We start from the raw sequence: 26,888 nt of genomic DNA on the forward strand, positions 1-26,888 counted from the left end.
CAGGAGAAAACTCCCAGCTCCCTAGAGGCATCTGTGGCGGTGCCAGGGATGCTTGTATGACCAAAGCAATAGCTGTGGTTTGTTCCCACCACATGCTGGACTTAACCCGGGATTCCTCTAATCCTGTTTGAGGTGTTCATGGACAGGATCTCAAGGCGTATTCATAGAAGATTTCTGGTTTGCCTTGCCTTCTGCAGATTAAGTTGCTCTGCTGTCACTAATATTGGCCACGAAACAAGGTGATATTTGGTCTCCCAGGTCAGCTCAGTATAGAGCCACTGCTTCTGCACATCGAAAGGAGTCTGAACGTGGTTTGTGTTTATGTATCAGGTGCCACCTGTAAAATTACACAATCAAAAATAAACAGCAATAATTCGGGTTATTTAGCATAAAACTAAATATTTAGTTTGGGGCAAAATATTTATTTTGAGACTAAATATTCAGTTTGTAAATTAAATATTTAGCTTGCTAATTTGGGGTTAAACATTTAGTATTAAGCTAAATATTTAGTATGGACATAAATATTTAGTTTAACACCTAAATATTTTGTTTGGAGCTTAAAATTTAGTTTGATGTTAAATATTTAACTTGCTAAAATAATTTAGCTTGGAGCTAAATATTTAATTATCACACTTTGGAGCAAAGTATTCATTTCAACACTAAATATTCAGTTTGTAAATCAAATATTTAGCTTGCTAAACAAATTAGTTTGGGGTTAAACATTTAATTTGTAAACTAAATATTTAGCTTGGATATGAATTTATCATGGAAGCTAAACATTTAGTTTGGAGCCAAATATTTACGCTAGTTTGATGCTAATTATTTCGTTTTCAAGCTAAATATGTAGCTCTTAGCTACGTTTTTCTCTTATGACGGGCTAAATGTCCCAAAATATTGCCGTTAATTGTTGATTGAAACTTTTCACGTTGATGTTAGATTTGTTTTACCTGCAGATGCTACGAATTAGCATTCACTAAAGAAATGCTGTGCTGTTATTGTATGTTAGCCAATAAAGTGCTTTTTTTAATTTAAGAAGGAATTGTACTTACTTTCAATATCATTTACGATGAGCCAAATTTTTCTTAACAATTAATTGATAGAAAAACCGACTATCAAAACAACCGTTAGCTTCAGCCCTACTGCTAACAGCAGAGACAGTGAAAAAGTTATGAGCTCAGACGGGCGGTAATAGTTCGATAGCGGGGTGGAAGCTGATGGATGAGAGAAAAGGCGAGGCTAAGCCGGAGCTCCGGAGGGCCGGCCGGTGATTAAGGGCTGAGCTCCGGCCCTTAATCTGAGCTCCGGCCCTTCCTCACATGAGTCCATGTGAGGAAAAAAAAAGATTAAAAAAAGAGGCTGGAAACGGGGAGAGAGAGACTCAAAAACAGGAGTCCACTGTCACGGTCTCGTAGCAACCGCGTTTCCCAGGTGACACGCAGCCTGACATCACTTCCTGTTGGAAGCAGAGACGTGCCGCGTGCGTTCCTCGGCCTTCGCGCTGCTTTCAGACCGAACGAACCCGAAGGATTTTCTTTCCTTCGAAGCTTGAATCCCATAAAATGCGAGCGGCGGCACATTAAGAGGAGCTCACAGCGCAGCGGGCATTTAGACCGACGGGGTCCGCTGTGCGCATGCGCGCAGCTTGATTGTACACGATGCCAGTGGAAACGTGGCCAACCCATGCCATCTGGTAGGACTACTTGGCACAGCGAGGCCCGCTATGGTTTCTCGACATATTGGAGTAGTTAAAATTAACACGGTGACACTATTTGGCAGGAAAAGACACCAAACTATCTATTAGTGGATCTATTTCAGCTGCACCTTTCGAGTCCAAGCTGTTGCAACACAGAAGCTTCGGTTGTTTGTATGTATGCAATCCAAAAGCTCAAGAGCTTCTTCAGTATTTTTATGCTCAATTTTATTTCATCTGCAAAGACTTGACTTGATAATTTTAAAAAAAGAGAGAAAGAAAACGTCTGGTGTGAAGCATGAAGGATTAGTTTCCTCCCCGATTCACCATTTCCATAAAAAAAATAATCTTAATTTTTCTGCCCCCAATTAACACTGGCAGCTCAGCAGGGCTAAAAAAAGCAACATGTGGCTTGTTTAATTAAATTGAACATTTAGAGAAGACAAAAAAAAAAAAACCCGCTGAATTATAACTCCAAATTGGAAGCAAGTTGGAAAGATTAAACTAAAAAAAATAATTAAAAATCAAGATTCAAAAGTCCATTTTGGTTCCGGATCCTCAGAGAAGGTCCCTGATGACGTCCTCGTCTGTGATGTTGGGGACCTGAGGCATCCCAGGTTGGGGTATGGGCCCCCGCTGCCCTCCAGACATCAGCATCTGACCTGCACACAGACATACATGAAATATTCAGTAGCACCGCTAATGGAAAAGCTCAGAGCGGGTTTGTTTGGACAAAAATCTGGAGCCAAAGCAGAGAGAAATTTATACGATAGCATGCAGTTTATCCTGCTTTCTTGTCACACTTAAGGGTTTCAAAACAAATGTTAGACAAAGACGACCGGAGTGAATGCAAAAAAGATGCAACGTCAAAAATATATAATTTCTGTAAATATCAGCTGTAGTGCGTTTTCACGCCTGGTAGTTCAGTCGATTCGGTTTAATTGGGAACCAAAATTGCAACATTTGTTACATTTTCAGTTGCTGCAGTTCAACTTTTACACTAACTGAAAAACTTGTTCCCCTCCTCGCCTGTGGGGGCGCTGCACCAAGAACCACTGAAGAAACGACATGAAAGATGCACAGCGCAACTTTCTTCTTTGCAAAATGTAAACAAAAATGGAGTAACATCAAATTTTAATGGTTAGTGGCAAAAAAGACAATGAAGCATTTCTTCCGCTAACGCTAAATTTTTGTAATTTTAAGACAGAGGTATCCAAAGTGTGGCGCGGGGGCCATTTGTGGCTCCCCAGAACAATTATGGCGGCCCTTCATCACAGTTCAGGCATTAAACACAAAGTATTCATCCAGGATTTTGTTTTGAATTTAATTCCCTTTGATAGTTAAAAAAAAAGAAAAACAACCAGTGGCTTTAACTAAAATTCAGACCTGGCATTTTAGCTTTATAAGCTTATCAAAATAAAGCAAAATGGAGTCATAGTCTGTTCCCGTTACTAAAAAACAAATAAAAACAAATCATGAAAATTTAGAATTTTCATGATTTGTTTTTGTTTGTTTTTTTTTATCTGGGAAACTTGCGGGTCCCTTTTTTTGTCTTAAATTTACAACTTACACATTCCTACAGAAATCTGACTTATTTTTTAATTACCTTAAAATGTTGTCTTAATAAATGTTTTATTTAGCAAATACAATTGAAAACTAAATGTTTTTGCTATTAAAACTTTGTGACCTGGCGTTCTCTCAATTTGACATGCTAAAAAGTTTGGATATCACCGTTTTAAAACATTCTGGTAAAAATTGTGCTGATATTATGACTAAACTCTAGTAATTAATCAAAGATTTTCTTGCCTGGCCTTAATACTCTGTCAAACAAACTCCCAAAGGGGATGATTGGAATAAAAGCTAAATTTTGATAAGATCATTTGTAATATATTTTTTAGAGAATTAAAAAAAAAAGAAGTAAAATCAGAAATGGGTCATGTACAAAACAAATTGTTGCTAATTGCTGCTGGCTAGTCTGAAGGAGCCGAGTGGGGAATAGAGAGGAATCTGCCTTTTTCCATAAATATTCTGTCATTTTACCTTCATCTTGCTGTGAACAGTTGTGTGTTTGCTGACCTGACATTGGCTGCCTCCACTGGTTTTGTATTTGAGGCCCGCCTCCTGGTGCCGGATGCACCATCTGCTGCCCCAACGCTTGGTGGGACATCATGTTTGGCATGTGAGACACTCCACCCTGCTGTGAAAGCACACAACAGAAACATCGTTAGATTCTACATGCATGTATTTGGAAATTTAGCATGAAAAGCCAGCTTTCTGCTGCTCTCACCGGCTGCTGCTGGCTGAGAAGGAGACTCCGGAGCTGCGGATTGGCTCCTGGATTCGGGAGGCGAAGAATAGATCCCTGTGGTTGGGTCTGTCCGCCCTGAGCAACCTGATTGGGTGGAGCTCCGCTGACCGGAGGCTGCTGATTGGTTGGTCCTGCTGCTCTCATCGTCATCTAAATGCATTAAATGCAGGTTAAAACAGGCCACCAGTGATCATTTTAAGCTGAAAACACTGAAAAAATTAAAGTTTTCACACTTTATGTTGCAGAATCAGCCATAACATGAAATAAAAATGGCGACTTTTAATCTGGAAATACGGTAATATAATTCCTCCGAGGATAAAAAACCAACACCATTCCTGATTGTAAAAATGGAGAACAACCAACAATAACATTACTATTAACAAGAAATGTGTTTAAACATGCCATGAATTACAGTAATAAAACATAAAATACAAGTTGAAGATCGTATTCACTTTGTCCAAGGAAAATTATGTTTGAGATCAAGCTGGAAGAATTACGCAACAAGGTATTTTATTACCTGGAAAAATTGATTTACTCTTTACTAAATGTAAAATCAGCTTGCCGTAGCTGAGCACCCACAATCTAAATGTACTGCATAAAGCTAATTAGCTTCATGCAGGGACAATAAAAACTTTAAAAAAATTATAGAGTTAAGTTACAAAGGACTATTAGGCTAAAGAATAAGAGGCACTAAAGAATAAAGTCATATGGGAATAAAATCATGATATTATGGGAATAAATAAGTAATATTACGAGAGTAGTCATACTTTTACTAGAAAGTAAAAGTATAAAAACACATGAATTATAAATTCATAGTGTTACCAGAATAAAGTCATAGTATTATATCACTTTACTCTTGCCTTTATTCCCATATTATTTTGACTTTACTCTTGCAATGCGACTATTCTTGATATAGTTATTTTCTTAGCATGTCCCTCATCCTCCAACATATTACACAGAGCATAATGTGATACTACTTAGAAGTTGCACTGGTCCCTTTAAATAAAAGCAACTTAAATCAAGTCGTTTTGCTTTAAAAACATGACATTGTTGACAAACCACATCAGCACCATGCCAGTCCATGCCTACAGTTCACACATGCATGAAGGAAACCGAGTCCGGCCCGTCTGAAAAGGTGGAGGTGTTAGTTTGTTGTTCTCACCATGCTGCTGGGCCTTTGCTGCTCCTCCATAATGGAGACCTGACTAACGGGGGGCATGCCCACCACCACAGACTGGATGCAGAGCCAACCAGAGAGGAGCAGAGACAGTTACCAGTAAGGCATGCACCTCCGCAGGCGGCCGCCAGGAGGAGAAACGGAGCGGCTTTGTTTACCTGCTGCTGGACGTTGCCGTGGGAAACCGGGATGGGGCCCGGCGGCCGGTTCAGAAAGTTCTGGTTGGTTGGGACTTGATTGGGCTGCATTGAAACCGAAGCTCCACCTAACTGCTGCAAAAACAAAATACATAAGAAAAAAAAAATCTCCGCTTTTTTTTTTTTTAAATTTAGATTTAAAATAATAATAATTGAAAATAAAATCCCTATAGAATGCGAGGTTTGGGTCGTAATGTGGGAAAAGTGCAAAGGGATAAAAAAAAATAAATCTTGCCAAGTACTTTTGGTTTAATTTGAAGTGAAATATCTTAATACACTTTCAATAAGAAAACTAATTTAATAGTAACTTTTTAGCAAGAAATATGAGCTTGTTTTAAGTCAACAATTTGTTAATTTTGATAGAAAACAACTAGTTATAGTGAAGTAATTATATTATACATTAAAATTCCTTATTCCACTGGCACATTATTTCCCTTGTAACTAATACTTAATTAATATTAAGGAATTATTGACTTAAAACAAGCTACTATTTATTACTGAAAAGTTACTTGTAAATTAGTTCTGTCTTATTTCAAATGTACTAAAATATTTACACCATAAACTAGATCAGAAATGCTTAAGATTTTGTGCTTTTGCAGTACATTAACACAACAGTTAAAAAAACTTAGATAGACAAAAATTACAGACGAAAATTTGTGTAAACATTAAGAATAAACTAAAACATACCATTACCCTCTTATTATTTTTGTTTTTTTATTTTATAATATTTTTTTCCATTTCTCTTTTTCTGTTTGTATGATGATTTATTTGTTTTTTTTTAAAAGTCTGAGATGTTATGCAAGTTTTGCAAAGTGCATGTCGTGTGAATAACTGTATAATCAGATAAAAAATAATTTAAAAAATTAAACTGAATATTTTACAACAGAATTGTTTTTAATTTCTTAGGCCTATAAAAAAAAAAATCTAAAAGTTTTACTTTAAATGTTAAACTCCTGCATAAATAAAACAAGACTTATTGTTAAGGTAAAAATAAATAAATAAAAATGTTTTAAAAATAAGAAGAATAAATTTAAAAGGTCCCCAAACTAAAAATTCTGTGGCGGAAAGTTGACATTAAAACAAAAATCATCAATATTTCTGAGAAATTAAAAAAAAACAACAAAGATTACAAAACATTTTTTTATCCTTTTACCGTATTTTTGCAATTTCTGAGTCAAAGTGTTGCACATAGTTTAGCTGCTAAAAACATCCTCAAAAGAAAAATATATATTTTATCTACTTAAATTAAACAGCTCTGAATATCTGGTTCTTTTAGCAATTAGCCTGTTTTCAGTCTGTATACTCCAGTTAACAATTCATCAATCAATAAATTAGTTGATTATTTCAACAACCGATTCACGATTAATCCTAATTTTGTCGCAGTTAAACTGAAACTGAATTAAAGCCATTTTAAACGTGGAAGAAGTTTTTAATAATTTCCACATCAATATTACAGCCTGTGAGAAGCATTGAACGTAAACAATCTTGTAACTTTACAGGTTAAAGTTTGTTAAAAAGACATGATGAGAGCCTTTCTGCGTCTCTGTGAAGTTGCTCTTCCTCTAAATATTTACATTCAGATTGTAGGTTTTAATCCATGTTTTTGAACGCAAACTCTGTAAAACACAGATATTTCTCCCGGGTTGTTGGGTTTAAATATTGCGTTTGCCAACAAAAAGAACAACACAAAACACAGAAATGCTGCTGGACAATTTAAAGGTTCAAAGATTCCTGCAGTAAAAAAATAGACTTATATTTATACCCCAAATGAAAAAAAACCCATAAAAGATCTTTTTTGCAAAAATATATGTTTAAATGTGTAAAACGATTTCTAATTGGAAAAAAGTAATTAAACTTCTGCAAATCCTGCCAGTTTGCTGTTTATATATATCCTCCTGCTGACATAAAGTGTATTTACAGCACACATATTTTCTTTATGCAATTTACTGTGTTACCAATGTTGAAAGCTTGCACGGCTGCATTTACACCCACGCTGTCAGACAGCAGATGGAAAGAGAAAAACAAACACTGAGAAGAAGTGAAGATTTTACTTTAAACCCCCCCTGCGAGGTGTTCTACACAAACTTCCCCCTCAGTCACTAAAACCTGCAGCAGAATCTGGAGGTTAATGTTTATAAATGCAATTAAACGGTAACAGAAACCAGAGGCGTCCCGCAGGGTTCACACCGTTTCCCAAGTGGATCTTTTTGCTGTTTCTTTTGCACCTTGCAGTGTGATCAAATGTTCTGAAACGGTGTACATCTCTAAAATAGTCTTATTCACACAAAATCCGACGGTGCATGCCGCTTTGCCATATGATCGACAGAGGGTGTTGAAAACAGGTGAGACCAGTTCGTTTTTCCAGGGACCATACACTATGTCGCCAAAAGTATTCGCTCCCCTGCTTGGAGTCACAGGTGATCTTAAGTGACGTCCCATTCTTAATCCACAGGCTTCAATGTGATGTTGGTCCTCCCTTTGCAGCCAGAACACCTTTTGTGATGTCATCCGAGGCAAACAAGCTCAATAGCTTTTTTACATTTAATCTTGGTTATGTACGAATTTCCAAGAAAAGCAATGAAAAAAAATGAGCAAGACGTGTTTGACAAGTGAAAAACTATATCAACAGTAAGTTTGGTTGATTTTACAATATAAAGTGTCAAGCAGCTTTAAGGATCAAAGTTCTGATTCTTTAAAAATGAAAACTAGCAGCATCCAGATGCAGATGCCTGCACAGGCTTTTAGATTTAAAATGTGTTGTGATGGATTTCACATTCAGGGAGACACAAGGGGAAATGAAGGGCATTTAATCTCCACACCCAACCAAAAAAAATTATTAACTTCAGACTCAGGAAAGCGTGATGTAAAAACACCTTCACCCATCCATCTTACTGAATCTGAACAAATCACCCAGGGATGCTGCTAATATGCGCCGCGCTCTCTGACCAGCAACAGCCAGGAAACACACAGCTCTGGGTCTTCTAAGAAAACTAAACCCAGCTTGTTTTTCCTCCGCCGCCTATGATTCATCTGCTGCCTTCAACTCGGTAACCTGCATCACTTGAAACGCCATAATATTCGAATCTGAAAAGGGAAGAATGCCACTTCTGCTACACAGAAACCTTAACTACTGGTCCAAATTGAATTTTAATTATGCTAAGATTGCTGAAGCACTTCCTTATTAGCAATGCAACTCTGAATTTGTGATGATACACACGAGGCAGAGGTAGAAAAAAAAAAGTCTTCATTAAAATTTCATGTCTGCTGCCTTCTCTAAATGCCCCGATACTCATACACACACGACTTATGAGTCACATATTGGGCCTCTCGCAAAGACATAAAATTAGTGGGATGGTTAGACAAGAGCTATCAACACCGATGATATCAGAGCATGAGGAGTAATGTAATCTGAATCATGTAAACTCGCCAAGCAGCTTTATTTTTAAAGAGCAACATGCTGCTTCCCTGGCAGCAAGCTGCTTGTTTAGCAGCCGTGCAGCGAGAGGAGCTGGAGAAAAGCCATGTGACGGAAAAGGTGGCTAATCCAGAGGAAACGTTGAAAAAACGGGCGATCTGAACAGGTCCACCTTCAGCACCGAGGCCAGAACGAGGAGCGGCGGGTTTTATGCAGCAAAGCCTGGAGGATCGGTTCCGTTTAATGATGAAATTTACACACCTTGAACTTAAAGCTGCATCAGAGCAGCCGGTGTGTCATGTCATTATGACGCCATTCAGATATTTAATATACATTTTTAATATTCTTGACAATTATGAATGCACTGTTCTAGTTATAGAGATGGATATAGAAAATAATAAATAAAACCAAGTTCACATGAATAGTAATTTACTGGATGATGCTACAAATGTAAGAGGAGTGGATGTAAAAATAACTTCATATTTCTACCCTCTCCTGTGGACATGTAATTATATTTTATTACTGTCCTTCTTTTGCTTTGTTTTACACTAACTTTGTTTGTATATAAGTTTGTTTATTCTTTTATTACACTAAATTCAAATAAAGTCAAGCCATTGAAGTGAGAAATAAATAAATGAATGAATTGACTGAAAGATTCTGGAAAATAAAATACATAAAGTTACTATTAAGAAATAAATTATAAGAGACTATTAAGGCCAAGCTAATTTTTTTTTCCATTTCTAGAATAAGATCAAAATATAAAAAAAATAAAGTAGTAATTTTACCAAAACAAAGTTGTAATAAACGAGAATAGAGGCGTAATATCACCAGAATAGTCAAAATAACACAAGGTTAATGTTTCATCAGAATTGTAGTAATATTACAATAATAACTAGAAGTCATAAAAATACGAAAAGTCATAATAATAGAAAAAAAACGAAATATTGTGATAATAAAGTTGTAATATTAGCAGAATAAAGTGATATTATGAATATAAAAAGTTAGAATATGAATATTATATAAAGTCTAATACTAGGAGAATGAAATAGTAATTATATGAGAATTCCTCCATGAGAAATTATATAAAAAAAATATTAAGCATCTTGTGAAGTTATACTTTAGGATACATTTCAAAAATATAAAAATACTTAACCAGTTAACAATTCAGCATCAGATTATTATCAATAGCAGGACTTTAAAACAATTATTTCAGATCTTGACAACTATTGAAGTTTTTTGTCCCCCTCAAGAAAAATAACCTTTTTCTCACATCTTTACAACCATTTTCTGGTAATATTGCATCTTTATTCTACTAATATTATAGCAATTCTCAGAATTTGAAGAAGACATTTAAAAAAAAAAAGCTCTTATTCTCGCCGTAATAGTCATAAAATCAGGAGAACACCACATTTGTCTTGAAATGCTTAACATCAAACACCAGTGAGTTGCATCTGCAGCGCATCATGAGAGCATTTTGAACGCGGTTCATAGAACCGTCTGAAGCCTTCACAAGGAAGATCAAAGCAGTTTATGAGACTCATAAGGGATTTACAAATTATATCGTTCATCGTTATCATGAAATTTCCCCGCCATGAATGATAAAATCCTATTAACGTCTGAAAACTGACAGCATTGTCTTAACTGTTATTTTTCTCCTATTTTATCCACTGTTGGTCACATGACAGCATCAATAAATATCAATAAATTAAAAAGTGCGATTAAGTGTGCAGTTCAGTGATCAGAATCAGACTATTTCATGCGAGCGGTGTCCTGAAGAGCCCTCTGACCACTAACCACTCACCGCTCTGTGCTGCTGGACCTGCTTGTGGTTGGTGATGACCTGCCGGATGCCGTTGACGAAGCCGCTCTGGTCGTTGGGGATGAGGCCCATGAAGATCTTCTTCTTGGACGAGTAGAGCAGCATCAGGACCCGCACTTCACACGGCGAAGTTGTGTGGGGGAAATGCACACATCCTGCCTATATAAATATATACAAAAAAATGTATTTACACATCATTTAGCCCCCATTTCAGGCCCAATTTTGTAATTTCATTCATTACAATGTGTTTTTTTATTTAGCAGTTTAACACATTTGTCTAAACTGTTGTGTCTTTAGACGCCATCCAAACTTTAAGGTCAACAGAAACTTTTGAGAGCCGGCGGTTTTTTCTCACATTCAGCAACACAAACTGTTAAACATTTTAATGGACTCGGTTCGAATGGGGACCAACATTTGTTACATTTTCAGCAGGTGAGGATCGGTTTCACACCGCACCCTTTTAAAAAGCTGTTCCCCTCCTCGCCTGTGGAGGCGCTGCACCAATAACCCCTGAAGGAAACGACACAAAAATATCTGAAGACGACATTCAGGGAAACTTCCTTCTTCATGAAATGGAAACAAAAACGTAGTAGCGTCAGATTTTAGTTGCTGTAGGATTTTTCTTTTGGTTTTGGCAAAAATAAACAACATTTCTTAGGCTAGATACCCACATTTGTATTGGTTGTATTTACCCAGAATGCCCTGCGTTATGTTTGTTTTATTCAACTCTTTGTTTCACTGTTGATGCCACTGGGGTTTTTATACCTTGTGCAGCTCTTTGGTAAACTTGGGCTTTCCTTATTCATGTAATTTACCAGCGTTAATTTTTTTATTTTGCAAATCGATGGCTCTTCTCAATTGACAATAGAACAAAATTGTGGATTTTTCATTGTCTTTTTTTGTTTCCCCCAGGATAGAAAAGAAAAACAGAAACAATCAGACTCTGGCTTCATAAACCGAATACAAATGGTTTTAATTCATAATGTGCCTTTGGTGGAGCATATAGTGAATTAGAGATGCTGCTCTGCTTGTTTTTTCACAATAAGCTTTAAGAACTTTGTTTATATTTTACAAAAGCATATTTACATATGAAGTGAAAAAACATTTAAAATATTTAGGTTGAAAATTAAGACATCATGTGGGTAAGAAGCCTCCAGAGTTTTTAATATTTTCACTGGAACAAGTAGTAATGTTTAGGCCACCTAGTGAGCAAAGAAGGAACCTGCGCTTGGATTTCACCAAAAATAAAGTCATAAATTATAAAGTTCAACAAAAGTAAAAATACATTTGAGGTTTAGCAGGAGCAAACACTCACAAAACCATTGGCCATGATGCGATAAAGGCCCCTCAAGGAATCCATGTCTTTGCTGGTGAAGAGAAACTGAACCATTCGAGAGTTTCTGAACAGGTGCCCTAGAGTCGTCTGCAGGAAAAACAAGACGGTTTATAATTTAAGCATCACTCCAGAAGTTTCTGCTGCATAAAAGGCTGTTGAAAACAGCTGGCTCACCAGTAACTGCTGTGGGATCAGCTGCATGATGAGCTTCTGTGGCCACTGGTCTGTGTTGCTGCAAGCAGACGAAAGCGACACGATCATGGAAAAATGAAAACTGACAGTAAAGCCAGGAAACGGTTTGATGAGGGTCAAAATGTGGCGTAACATTCAATTACACCCAAAAATACTTTGTTTATCCCAAAGGGGAAACTGTTTATCCCAAAGGGGAAACTAAATGTTGCCATAACTCAAGTCATCCAAGTATCTTCACAGAATCATTGCTGTGCTGTGGGCAGGAAGGATAGCAGTCAGTCTTCCAACCAATCTGAAGCAACCTCTGACTGAAAACTAAATTAGTGTCAAACATTTGTGCAGTAAGAATTTTTGCTTGTTTAAAAGAAATTGTTTCCAGAGGTCATCAAAGGTCAACCAGCTCACCCACATTTACAAAATATAACAACACATTTTTTGTCAATCAATTGCAATGCAAATATTTTAGCAGCACAGGCATACCACAATAATTCTTAGCATTTTTTTATTATTATTATTTTAATGATTTGGCAGAGATGGGGAGGACAAGTTAAAATTTAACCCCATAAACAAAAACCTCTGACGCAGAAACGTAGCACCGTTGATTGACACAATATTTAGCGTGATTCTGGAAATGTGGACTGGCTGGTTGACATTTAATGTCTTTAAAACAAGAGCAGCACAAACAAAACGTTTTGCTGCACAAACATCATTTTTGTTTAATTTGAGGTGGGGAGCAAAACTTCACCCAGGTCTGTTGCTGTACGATGCCAACAGCTCAATGTTCAGGCAGAAGATGATATTTCACATTTACATATCCTGGATGACATCAGTGGTTGGAAAACCCTGCTAATCCATCACCTTTGCTTTTGCCACTCCTTTTTAACTCTCCATCTGGCCTTATGGTTAGAAAGACTTTGAGGTCAGGAATATCGATAGAAGAGATGGTGAACTTTATCCGCCCTCTCTCTGCTCTTTGGTCCATGAAATCTCCTTTTCGACTCCTCTGGAATTTCGGGTTGTAGTTCAGGTATTATTTAAGCTTTTGAGATGCTAATCGTACGGCATTCAGATGTTAAAAGTGACTAAATGAGCTTATGAGGAAACCCCCGATTAAAGCTGAGCTATCTGAGTTGCAATATCTGTCAAGAAAATCCTACTAAGAGCACCTTAACGTTTACAACCATCAGACTAATTGTCTTACTTAAATAACTGACTATAACAGATGGGAATACATGTTGAAAAGTGACCTCTGAACCCGGCTTTAGCTACTCACAGGTTTTCTCCTTGGTTGACGTAAACTTGACACGGCAGGGAACGCGTCAGTTTGGTTGAATCCATAGACGAGGCTTTGGGCTTCTGTGAAAATAAGGAGAAACAAATTGCTTAGTAGGTCTGAGAAGTTCCAGATATAAATAAAAGCATTCAAATATAATTCTTCTCCTCAGCATTAAGAGTGGAAGCAGTTGAGGGGTGAATTGCAGTGTTTCTGAGGCATCACCCAGGAAAAAGACGTGCGGTTTGTCCAGCTCAAACTTTTGTCAGCGACCCCAATCAGGATAAGCAATTACAAAAAGTCCCAGCGGGAGAACTGCCAAGTCTCATCTTCAGGGCATCAATACAGGATAAATGATTAATCAATCACACATTAGTCAGGTCCACTGTACTCAATTGCAGATTTATTGCAGTGAAGACAAATGGGTAATTTATTTGAAGTGCTGGCTAAGGCAGAAAGGACATGGAGTAAAGACGTAGAGAGTAACAAAACAATTCTTTCTGCTCTAAATGAGGAGTTGATTACAACAATTGCTGGTGAATCCCAGAGAGAAAAACCCACACCGATCATACTACGTTGATGACGCTGTGCTTTAGAAAACCTCCATCTCGTCCCTTTCATCAACAACTGCTTTCTCCAAATGACTTTTAGATGCTGCAGTTTAATTCTTCCCAACAACACAGACCGCCTCTTCGAAGAATCAATTCCCAAACAGATAGCCAGATGAGCTAACAGGAGGAGGAAACCGTAGATTAAAAGCAATGCTTCATGCTCCCAATTTGATCCGCCGGGCCGTTTATGGATTTAGACTTTACCAAGCTTCTCAATCTTATTCCTATCCATTTAACCGGCTTCGATAATTCTGACAAACAGATGAGGGAGGATGGGACTACAGTCGATGGCGACGATTGATATGGTGCGAACACGTATGGTGTCCCATACGAGCCACATAAACGCAGTCGAACTTCCTGGTTCTGCACTGTAAACTGGATCAATTTGACCTTGTGTTAAAGCGGTAGAAGGAGGACGGTAAGTGATGCGTGATTAATCAAACTGCTCAGCAATCGATAACAAGGGATTATTAGGAATTTGCACCATGGTGGCTTCAGGGTGATGATGATTACATCATGTTATCCCCACCTGCAGCTCTTGAGTTAATCAATTACATCCAGGAGTTAAAGTTTTAATTTTAGATAGTTTATTTTAAGATGAATAAAAACCAAAGGACTTTGTTTTATGCAAATTTTGACTATTATGACGCACAAATAATGGAATGTTTTCTAATAAAATTTGAATGTAAGAGTTTTGGGAAGATACTTTCTATATTATGGCATACTGTATGTGATCAGGGAGGAGACTGGTGACTTCACAGTTATCCATTCAGAGAAAACAAGCCATAAAAGATGATTCCTACAGAAGCTGGGTGTGCAGAGTGCAAACTCCAAGGGTCTTACTGGAAAGTTGGGGGGAACAAGAAACAAAGAAAACCACAGATAAAATAAATAAATTCTACTGATCTTAATGGGCAAGGATTGTATCGCCAGCTCCAATGTCTCTGCCCAGCTTTCTAACCTTACAGAGATTTAAAGAGGAGCAGCAAAAGCAAATGAGGTGGATTAGCAGAGCTTGCCAACAACCAATGGCATCATCTGGGACATGTTACTGTGGAATATCATCTGTGCTGCCTGGACATTGAGCTGGTAACATCATGCAGCAGCAGTCTTCAGTCAGAGGCTTCTTCAGACTGGTTGTAAGACTGACTGCTATCACAGATCCTTCCTGCCCGCAGCATCACCATGCCACCAACTCTTTGAAGATACTTGGATAATAATCAAAAATCATACAGAATTTGTTCCAAGCATTTTACTGGAAAGATTTTTATTTTTTGGGGTGTTGGAGGCTTTTTTCGACAGCTCCCAGACAAGGAATGGGCAGAAACAGACTGCATGATATCTGCAGTGTGAGGAAAAAGTACAGTAAGCTGAAAATCCCTCGGTTCTGGGTTACCTCTTGCCACTCCAGAACTCCGGTCCAGGCCACAACCTTATTAGCCACGCCTTGAGGCTGACCCATTTGGTTTGTATTAACTTGACCTGGGGGAACGCTGGCCTGCGGACAGAATAAAGGAGTTACATTTTTTAATGTAAGTGTACTGTAGTGAGATATGCATTTTAATTAAAGGGAAACATATTCTGGAGGGAAATGTTATTTAGTTTCTGAAGAAAATCAAACTCGTACTGCTGTGATCTGCAGGAGAAAATAAAACATTTGGTTTTGATCACAGTGAAAATCCATTCTGATATTAGGAGAATATCACCGGCTGCAGCGTAAACTAAAGCTCTAGTATTAAACATAAAACCTAATTCTGTCTTTCATTTGTCCGACATTCAGACTGAGGTAGTCCAATGAGAAACGAGTCGACCTCTTAAAAGCCACCAACAGTTTCACAGCGAGGCGGTCTCATTAACCTGCCACTGTTCCCACTTCAGTAATTAATACGGACAAACAAAAGGCTCCACTGCATCACTGCTGTGAAAACACTGGGATGCCTTTAATAAACCATTTTAACTTCAGATGGCAGACAAATTAATAGGGCTGAAATGATTAATCTGATTAATCGATTAATTTAGTAATCGATTAATCGTTAACTGGAGTACGTAGACATATTCTGTTATTTAATTTTAAGCAATAACATGTCTGTTTTCTTATTTACAAAATGAATTTGTTTATTTGTATTGTATGATGTATTTCTAATATTGTACAAAACAGGTTAAATGGTGGTTAAATGAAAAATCTGTAGAAAGTGACACTTTTTTATATTATTAATCAATTAATTGTCAAAACAAATGATAAACACATACAAACTTTCATCTCACATTACTTCTCTGAACATTGAATTAACATTCATTGCACTTCTAACATGTTGTTTTTTAACATTTATTATTTTTGTCCTGATTTGGAGACAATAAATTTATTATATCCCCTAGAATGCCGTAAACTAAACTTTGCACTGAGAATTAGTTTTACTAATACTTTACAAGATGTAAACGTCACCCTGAAAAATTATTCGTACCCCTTGAAAATGTTTACATTTTCACCTTACAGCCACAAATTCAACCTATAATGTGATTTAATGACAAAGTAGAGTAACATTGTAAACGGGGCTGAAAAAATGAATCAGATTATTGATTAATGCTTTTAGACTTTTTAGACTTCAGATCTTTTAATGTATGTCTAATATTGTAGAAAAATACTGAGAAGAGCTCCTAAGATTACTTTCCAGAATTTGAACCAGGTGAAGCTCAAACTATGCCACATGAGTTCTGGCTAGAAGATAATTACAGAAAAGGGATTATTTTAACTTTAATTACAAAATGTATTTATTCACTGTGCAGTTTTCGCTTAATTAGGTTCACCAAATGGCCTTCTTTAGAGACAATATATTCCTGTTAATCAATTACCAAATTAGTTGACGATTATTTCAACAATCGATTAATCACAAATAATCTGATTAATCATCTCAGACCTAATAAAAAAAATTTCTGTCTTGAAAAAGATAAAATTGTAGAGTTGAGGTTTATAGATGAGTCAGCAGGGGGCAAATAAGTGTCTCATGCTGTAAATTAAGTTAACACTTTTTATTCCTTTAATAAGTTAACCTGAGTCCCTGCAAATAAAATAACGCATTCACCTAATGACATAAAATGTGTTAAATCTAAATTGTCTTACGATGTTGGGCTGTGCTGACGGCGCCGGGGGCTGATTGGGCTGCGGCTGCGGCTGGACCTGCTGACTGACCACCAGTTGGCTCGGGGGCGGAACGGTTTGCTGTGGATTGGGGGGAACCTGCTGGGGCATCGGCTGGTTCACCGTGGTAACCGTCGGTAGGCTAGGCGGCCCGTGCTTTGACCCGGGAACCGAAGAAATCGACTGATTCTGGAATTGCCCACCAGTAATTCCTGTGACTGGAAAAAAGAAAACAAAAACGACCAGACGGCAGCAAATGTTACTCAAAGGAGATTTGTTTTAAATATGATGAAAATAAAACATTCATGGACGAAGATTTTATCCTAAGAACGCCACCCTCCCAAAGCGAGGCAAAAATGGCTGGAAAGAACAACAAAAAGAAGCTCATAGCTCTTTTTTATTGAGCAGAGTGGAAAAGTTTCAGGTTCCTGTTGCTTTTAAGAATGGCAGAGTGAATAGTGAGCAGTGGTAACATATGGAAAGCCAGTTTAATATACTATGTACAGCCTGACTGTGTTGTTTTCGCATAATTACTTTGCAGAAAGAAGGTTTTTCGAAACGATTAATCCTGTCAAGAAATGATTAATTTAATGGGAAAGCCTTCACTGACATTCCTTTAGTTAGCAATAAAATGTAAATAGTATTGGATTTTAGGCAATAAAATGTATATTTTCTTCTTTAAAATAGCATATTTTAATGTTCTGCATTGTCTGTTTAAATTTTGTTTGGTACTTAGTTTTTACCATTTATTTAAATTTTGTGTTTGTTTTTATGTTAAACTATATAAGGCGACCTCGACTGTCAAGAAAGGCACCTACAAATAAAAAGTATTATTATTTTTATTGTTTATTTATAATATCGAATAAATATTTAAGTGGTTAAATGAAAAATGTTGGATAAATTGTATTTTTAGTAATTATCAAATATTCGTTGTATCATGTAGCCTTGTAGTTACATTTAGATAATGTTTACTTATATGCTTTTATTCTTTTACTCTTAGTATAAGTAATGTTTCTGTGTGTTAAATAACTTTGATTCCTTCCTAAAGGAATCCCTGGGAAATAGAGGTGTTAGTTGTTCCCAGCTGAGTTTTACAACCCTGGAGGAAACTCTGCTTTGTTCTTTGTGCTACAAAGCCGTTGCTTTGAAGCTATACAACGTGTCCCATTCGACGCCGTGCCTGGAGGCTTTGAAGATATACAACGTGTCCCATTCGACGCCGTGCCTGGAGCAAGAAGGATTTAGATTGTAGATAACATGTATTTAGTTAGTGATTATCATTTAGCGCTGCAACTATGTGAATTGTTTTCCCCTCCACCATTTTAGAGTTGCAGCGCCCCGTGTGGCAGGGTTCCTAAAATCAATAAAACAGAGGAGCGGGAGATGTGTTTTTCAGAGCGGTAGGAGATTTGTAACTGAAAGCATATCTCTGTCTGCTCTCCTCGCGAGAACAAAGAATTTAACTCTCTTGTCTTTCCTGTGTTTGTTTAAAATTGTCTCTAATAGGTATTTAGACCTGACAAAAAATTTAACAAAATGTGCCAACTTTTTATCCAATTCATCGTCAGAATAATCAATTGCTAAAATAACAGTTAGTTGGAGCCCTAATTAAGTTTATATTTATTGTATTATCATTGCAACAATATTGCGTGTTTGTCGGATGTCATGCAGCTATAAGGGGAGGCTTGAAACCCATTTATTTTACTTTTAATCAGAAAAAACACAAATTGTTGGTTCAAACTCTAAATTATGTGGTTTTTACTTTATGTTTCTGTTTTAGAGCTAAAAACTGTTCAGTTTCTTATATTCCTCTCCAGATTTTTACGGAATAAATGCCATGATTTGTAGCTACAAATATTACGCTTTTGATGTAATTTGTGTACGTTTATATGGTGTTTTTTTTACACTATAAGAACTCAAAATCTTACCAAGTATTTTTGTTTTGGTAGTTTCTAGTAAAAATATCTTTGTACACTTGAAATAGGACAAAACTAACCTACAAGTAAATTTTCAGCACAATATAGGAACTTGTTTTGAGTCAATATTTCTTAGTATAAATAAAACAAAAACTAGCTCTACTGGCAGATTTTTTCACTTGTAAGAAAATGTCTTGTAAGTCACAATCTGCCAGTATTTTATATTAACATTAAGGAATAATTGGCTCAAAAGAAGCCAATATTTTTGATGAAAAGTTACTTGTAAGCTAGTTTTGTCTTATTTCTTATATTTTCAGGTCTATGAAGTTATCTGCACTAGAAACTACACAACAAATACTTCCTAAGATTGTGTGTACTTTTGCAGTGAAAAGGTGTAAGTTCTACACATCAACAACCTCAGACCTTTACAAAAACAGAGAGTAAAGTGGCTGGTAAACATCTCAAACATAACAGGGTTTTCTAAGGGGGAAGAAAATCCCAGACATGGTAGATAAACAGGGGAAAAAAAAGCAAAACATAGCTTGGCAAAAATTAATTCTTCTCAAAAGCTTAGCACCTCCTGTTAACTTACAGCGATTCTTCTGGTTATTGGCTGCATCCACGGCCATCTGTGCTGCCACCTGAGCAGGAGTCAACGGAGGCTGGTTCTGCAGGAAGCAGATTAAATGCAAACAAATACAGCGTCAAACATTTTCCAGAGGAAGACACAAACACCACGTTCTGAGCGCGTGCCAAAAAGCAGGTGGCAGGAAGCAGCATGAAGGCGGCTGCTCGGCCGTTACCTGATAACTGTGTGCGGGGTTGATGGGTGGGGGGGCTTGCGAGGGTCCGACAACAGACTGGCTACCAGGCAGCGGCTGAGGAGGGAGGACTGGTTTGTGTGGTTGTCCTCCGCCTGCGGAAACTAATAAAGATGTTTCCATGAGACAAAAACTGAAAATCTGCTCTGCAGAAGGTGTTGGGATTCGTGTATTTTTTCTCTCTCCTACGCACCAACAAAACAGTTCAAAACAACTAAATCTTTCTGTCAGACGGCTAAAACCTTCATCAGAATAAATACAGTGCAGAAAAATTGTGAAAAAGCAATTAAGGTGTGAAAATTAACAGCCATAAATTATTTAGCAGCAACATAAATAGAAGAAACCTTGAAGTTGATAAAGTAAAGGCAGTTTGAGAGAAACATGTAGGTGGATGATAAAATAGTTTTTCCTCCATAAGATGAACAGGAAAATGTCAAACAAACGCATATCTAAAGTTTGCACACAGCAACGCATTTAAAAAATATTGCAAGCCAGATGTAGGAAACACTCAGCCCGACCTTATGTGGGCATTGACATCATGCAGTAAACTTTGCACAAGCATGTTGACGTGTTTCCCATTTCTTCCTGAACAAAATCAACGTTTGGATTGTTTTACAGAAATATGCCAAACCGCTGTCAAATCTGGAAGTGATGTGAGCAAATATGATTTGTCCAAATGAGGTGCAAAGCCTCCAGGGGTGCTAATCTGAATAATCCAAAAGGATTTACCCAAAATGGCGCGACACTACACTGGGAGAATTTTAGCAGCTGTGTGCCTCGGAGTAACAAAGGAAAGTAACTCTTCATTACACCATTTAAAACTGGACTGACAGAAAATAGCCTGGTTTCAACTAAATGTCCCAAAGGTTTGCTTTCCAGGTTCTGAACCATCAAGCTTCGACTCTGTCAGGATGAGTAATGGGACTTTTCCTCAATGCACTTATATTTCTGTACACAAACAAAATTTCTAACTTTTCTATAGATCTAACTGTCCGTTGTTCCCCAACCGTTCCCATCTCTGCTGTAAATGTTTGAGGCACAGAGTTAGATTTTGTCCTTCACTTATTCTGGTCATGTGATCTTCTACAGACCTTTTGGAAAGATTTTCATTCTGTAACTGAAAATGTTTTGGGTTTTCGCTTCTCATTTTCTCTGTTTTACCTTTTAAATGTAACTATTTGGATCTACATTCTAAATCTTTGTTTACAATTCTTCGATTTCTTGCCAAGAAGTGTATTTTGTTACGATGGACTTCCCGTTGTGTCGCAACAGTAAATATGTGGATTACGCAGATATTCGTCGTCCTTCCTTTGGAAAAACTGAGTCGTGATTAAATTGGACATATTTTTGAAGCTTTGGGGACCGGTTGAGTCTTTTCTACTTAATCCCTAAGATTTCTGTCTTTTATCATTTTATTTTACTCATTTATTTGTTTATTTTTCCTGCTTTTTGTGTCAGAGTGGTCATGAGGTGAAACGGACTGGAGGGGGAAACTAATTGCACCTCATCTCTTATTTATGTGGGGTATTTTCACTGCAAAGACATTAAATCTTACCAAGTATTTCTGGTTGAGTTTCTAGTGCAAATATTTTAGTAAACTTGAAATAAGACAAACTAACTTAAAAGTAAGTTTTTGGTAAGATATAGCAGCTTGTTTTAAGTAAATAATTCCTTAATATTGATGAAAAAGATACATTAGGTTATAACATGGGGAAAATGTCTTCTAAGTAATTATCTGCCAGTGAAAGTAGCATTTTGTCATCAATATTAAGGAATTATTTCCTTAAAACAAGCCTCTCTATTTTGCTCAAAACTTATTAAGTTAGTTTTGTCTTATTTCAAGTTTCTTAAAATATTTGGACTGGAAACCTGACCAGTAAGATTTTGTGCTTTTGCAATGTTGTTATTATTGTTGTTTTGTTTTTCTTGTGTGTGTTTGAGGCAACACGGGGTTCTCTTTTCTTCTTTGTGTTTGTAACCGATTTAAAATTAATAAAAACAATAAAAAATAAGTTAATTAAAAAAAAATTGTTCTTTAAACTAAGGAGTCCAGATCAAGTCTGAAACTCGTGTCGCTTCTCTGGCGTCAGAAGCTCCATTAAAACCTGAATCCTGTGAACGTCTCACCAGGCAGAGAGATTCCTCTGACCAGCACCATGTGGAACGGGTCCTGGCTGTAGTCCGGATGCGGTTCCACGGCGCCGGTCACCGGAGACGCCCATTCGAACAAAGCCCTGAGAGCTGGCAGCTTCCGCGGAGCGACCACAGAGAAGTGAATCCCTCTCTGCAGAAAAAAATTTACAAGAAAGATTTTTTTTTAATCCTTGGCAATCAAAAACTCTAAATACTGAATCTCAGACACACACATTTTAAAGCTCTATGCTATTCTGGGCTAATATTTCCAAACATGAATCAAATTTCAAACTATTTCTGACATTCAAATGTTTTATGGGATTTGGTTTCAACTTGTTAGCAGCAATTTAATGTTAAATAAATGCTCTTTAAGGAATTAATAAAGTTATTCTTTATCATTCTTTATTAAACCAAAATGAAAACAACATGTAAAAGCTGAGTGGTAAACTAAGTACAACAGGGCTTAAACAATTAATCGGATTAATTGTGATGAATTGAAAACTGAAATAATTCTCAACTAATTTAGTAATGCAGGTTATGTGTATATTACGTATATACACATAACCTGCATCTTAACTCGAGTCGAGCAAATCTCAATCTCGTTGTAATCTGTTGATGACAATGACAAATAAATCTTATCTAGCTGATTAATCGTTACAGGTAATTTGCTGAAAAAAAGAACATAATTGAGATCAGTAATTAAGCCAAAACTGTACAAATATAAATTCATTTTGCATTTAAGATTAAAAAAAAACCTTGTAAAAATGTTTTACCCAAAACTCTTCAAGTGGAATAGTTTTAGTTTCACCCGGTTTAAATTTTAGGCAATAAAATGTCACATTTATTTACAAAGCACTTTTAAAAACAGGTTTAAAACTGCACCAAAGTGCAGTAGAAAAACAATAACACAAGAGAATAAGTTGATGAAAAGAGAAATAATAATAAAAATATACATAAAAAGATACATAAAAAATAAAGTGAAATAGTAAGAAAAATAAGTAAATAAAAATAAAACATCACAACAATAAAAATGCTTATATTCTTATTTTAAAAATGTCTAGAATTATTTTATTGTTTGCATCTTTTAATGTATTTCTAATATTGTATAAAAAAGGTATAAGTGGTTAAATTAAAAAAATCTATCAAATGTGTCAATTTTTTATCCGATTAACTGATTAATCATCAGAATAATCAAATACTAAAATAATAGTTACTCCAAACAAAAATAAACATTTCTAAAGGGGAAGTAACATTCAAATTAGCAGTTTGGTTCTACTTTAAAAATTATATCTCGGAAAATGCTTAGAGCTGATTAATTACACCTAAAGTCTTGAATTACAGCAGAACAGAGGATAACGTCTCTTACATCTCTGATGATTTTGACCAAGTTATCCGCTGTGAAGCCAGTGTAGCTGACGCTTTCCACAGCGGGAAGCAGATATGGAGGGGAGTTACACAGCAGCACACACACCTTATGCGTTTGACCTCTGCAACAGTGCAAAAAATGACAAATTAATCTCAAATAACACACAGATTTGAAGATACGAAGAAACACCAGCTTACATTTGTTCTCTCATCTTTTTAAAGTCATCAAAAAGCTGCAGGGCCACAGAAAGTCCCTCTGCGATCAGACTGCAGCTTTCAGCTCCGCCTCCCATGAACCTGTAGGAAACCAAAGGCTAAGAATCATCCCAGCTCCGAGGAGAAATATTGATCTGGATTAAAGAAGATGAAGTTATTTACTGGATGCTGTCGATCCACGACACAAACTCGAAAGCAGAGCTGGTTGGTGCGTGACACTGGACGTATGACTCCGGCGCGCAGTCAACCGTGTTGAACACCACCAGACCGTACTGCGTCCCTCCATACTGCAGGAAACAAAGTGGTGCTCACCTTCAAGAAACACTCCGATTTCAGTCAGAATATGAAGAGAGTCAGGATGCAAACAATTAATGGGTTATTAGATTAAAATTAGCTCCAATCGATTAACTAATAACGTCCGTTTAGACTTCTTTTAGTGGTGTAGTTTGGCCGCCATTCAGCAGAGGGCGCCACGGGTCATCTATAAACAGCCAAGATGGCAGAAAATAGAACAGAAAAAAAGAAACGATCTAAACAGGGATGAAATGAAAAGTGCATTACGGATCTAGTTAGAAATATAAACGCTCTACAAGCTGCTTAAATTTTATGTGAATCGCGCTCACTCTTAATCGATTTGCTACAAAAACCAGGAAGTGACGACAGAATAGCGTATAATGAACGGTTAAGCACGGTTAACTTTGACGGCTAAGTTTAATAATGTGAGAAAACCATGACCTTGCAATTATTCAGTCAGTATTTAACACAGCTGACAAAAAACGTGTTTTTAAGAAAAAGAAAACGTAGCTATTTGTGTTGTGGAAAGGCGGCCGGGCCTCTTGGTACAAAATAAAACTTAAGTTTTAAGAAAATGGCCGCTTATCAATTCATCATTAGTTGATTGGTAAAAGCAATCAACTCTAGATTAACTCATTAAACGATCACTTGCATCCCTTATAAAGCTGTAAGAAGAGCACTCACGTCTCCACCGAAATCTGTTTCTGCAGGAGGGCCTCCGTTGAAATATCTTGAAAAAATAAATAAATATGGGAGTTAATTAAGGACACAATAAAACTCACCAGTTTGGATGTACAGGAACTTACTCAATGGCTGGAAGAATGTAGTTTTTCCTTAAAGACTCGAAGTACGGTCCGAGGTTGGCCGTTCCTTCGATGACGAACACCACATCAGCAACATGGTTGGGCCCAGGTTTGGTGGAGGGCTCCATGCCTGCTGCTGAGCTCAATCCAAGAAAGGAGGACGAGGAAATGTCATCTAAATACAAGCAGAGAGGAAAGAATATTCACACCCCTGGAACGGCTTTTGTGCTGTGCTGTGGTAACAAACTCCAATGTACCTTATTGAGGTTCTATACGACAGACCAACAAAAAGTAGTAAATTATTTTACATAAATGATTATATTCAGCCCCTCTTTACTCCGATATTCTTAAAATCAGATTAATTTGTGAATTAAGAATAAAAATGAGTACCTCTATAGTCCAGACAAAAGTTAAATTCAATAAAAAGTTTGTAATATTTCAAAATATAAAACTGTAATTTGGCTGGTGAGGGCCACATTTCTTTTATCCTCAAACCTTTTAATAAAAGCCGTATACACAAACCCTCTTAGTGTCTGTTTAACTTGCATAACAATGCTATAATGTGTTCTTAAATTGATAAGTGTTTCTGATTTTTGGAGTGGATAAATGTTTAATGGCTTTATGTTTGATCTGAATAAATCACAGAAATGTCTTGTTCTCTCCTTTACAACAGTAAGTCATTTAGAAATGGTCTTATTTTAAATGATCTGAATGTGCACACAACACACAAAACAAAAAGAATTGTCAATAAATGTAAATTCAAGCTTTTTAGTCACAGTTTATAATGCATCAGAACTCGGAGAGGAATTCATTTTAAGCTGCGCAGGTTGTTTTACAAGTAGATTAAAGTACTTTTATGCACTCCCAGAAACACCTATTGTAATATTTTTGCAAAGAAAACAAGATATCATAAAACATAACTTGTGTGTAATAATGAAATCCATGTCATCGTGTTTAAATTTTGAGAAAAAGCTGATCAAAAGTGGTAGAACTAGCCCTTTACTCCAGCTCCAAATCAACATCATGCCTGTTCATTTGTTGGTAGCTGATAGAAAAAGCCAGCCTATGCTAAATCCAAGTAAGCATTTTATTGTTTCATCAAGTCCATATGAATCTAAAACCAGAATCAATAACCGGTGTTATTCAACAGAGCTTCTTATTTAGCATTAGCATTGGCAATAGTGAGAGTGTTGAAGTCTAAATTGCCTCCTTATAACTGTAAGTTAGACAGCGGTATGGACTAACCTGGTGTTTCACGGCTGTCCGTTAAAGTGTAGGATCGGGTAAACCGGAATCAAATCAATCTTAATAGAAAACTAAGCTGAACAGCTGCGCGGCTAGCGTTATCATAAATAAACTCATTTGTTTGATTTTTTTACGGAAATGACGTCTAAACCCGCCCACCAAGACGTAACACTTCTTCTTCTTCTTCTTCTTCTTCGCTTTTGGTCTATGGAATATACCACAAGGGGCGCAGTGCTTCCTTCCACAGGTCTGAACGCTAAAGACTGCTACGGACACGTCGACGCGCCCGCCATATTGGCAAGGGAGATTGCTGCTCGGAAGAGAAGAAAACGGGCGGAAATTTGCGTTTCCAAAAGGCCTATAAGAGCTTGAGGTTTATATTATAGATGAAAATTGTTTACCACAAAATTATAAATTAAATAAAAATTGTTGAATTCTTAAGAAAATACTTTAAAGAAATATTTATATATAATAAGAAAAGGTGACAGTAATACCATATTCCAATTGTTTTTAATTAGATTTTTTATTGACTATGAACAACAATAAAGAATAGTAAAATAATAATAATAACAGTCACTCACTGTTAGTAACAGTTAACATAACAGAATAAGTTTAAAATAAAATAAAAATGCTTTAAAGCATTATTTAATTAGTAAAAAAATACAAATGAGGCAAGTGAGGAGTTGAAATCCTATTTGGTATTATATGAGCAGTTTTATTTCCATAGAAACTTTAGCTGGCCCAGTGCTTCAGTGTTTTCCTGTGTCACTCTGGGACATATTCATTGTCAGAATCATTGTTCCAACTTTGTTTTCAATAATCATACACTGAAAAAAAATCTTAACTTAGTTTTGGTCAGGGTGTTAATGCATAATATCTAAGTACACATGAAATGAGACAAAACTAACTTATAAATAACTACTTAGCATGAAATATGCACA

General features: G+C 36.6%; 1 protein-coding gene across 4 annotated transcripts; it reads right to left on the reverse strand.

The window, feature by feature from the left end:
• Nucleotides 1-1,901: 1,901 nt before the first annotated feature.
• Nucleotides 1,902-26,097, reverse strand: med25 (mediator complex subunit 25). 4 transcript variants are annotated; one of them, XM_028042969.1, is made up of 20 exons: nucleotides 25,948-26,097; nucleotides 24,706-24,877; nucleotides 24,584-24,629; nucleotides 23,768-23,892; nucleotides 23,588-23,686; nucleotides 23,391-23,511; nucleotides 22,019-22,175; nucleotides 19,874-19,995; nucleotides 19,663-19,738; nucleotides 17,137-17,372; nucleotides 15,415-15,516; nucleotides 13,408-13,490; nucleotides 12,117-12,174; nucleotides 11,922-12,029; nucleotides 10,589-10,765; nucleotides 5,334-5,447; nucleotides 5,161-5,232; nucleotides 3,978-4,148; nucleotides 3,767-3,887; nucleotides 1,902-2,352 (listed from the first exon to the last, which is right to left on the reverse strand). In XM_028042969.1, the coding sequence occupies exons 2-20, from the start codon at nucleotides 24,828-24,830 to the stop codon at nucleotides 2,249-2,251; spliced, it is 2,217 nt and encodes a 738-aa protein (XP_027898770.1). In that variant the 5' UTR covers nucleotides 24,831-24,877; nucleotides 25,948-26,097; the 3' UTR covers nucleotides 1,902-2,248. The 4 variants fall into 4 exon arrangements, with proteins under 4 accessions (XP_027898770.1, XP_027898771.1, XP_027898773.1 ...); XM_028042970.1 differs by having other exon boundaries at nucleotides 2,098-2,352; nucleotides 5,334-5,444; XM_028042972.1 differs by lacking the exon at nucleotides 5,161-5,232 and having other exon boundaries at nucleotides 2,098-2,352; nucleotides 5,334-5,444.
• Nucleotides 26,098-26,888: the final 791 nt, after the last annotated feature.

The sequence above is a fragment of the Xiphophorus couchianus genome, chromosome 16 (assembly GCF_001444195.1).
Source record: "Xiphophorus couchianus chromosome 16, X_couchianus-1.0, whole genome shotgun sequence".
NCBI lineage: Eukaryota > Metazoa > Chordata > Actinopteri > Cyprinodontiformes > Poeciliidae > Xiphophorus > Xiphophorus couchianus.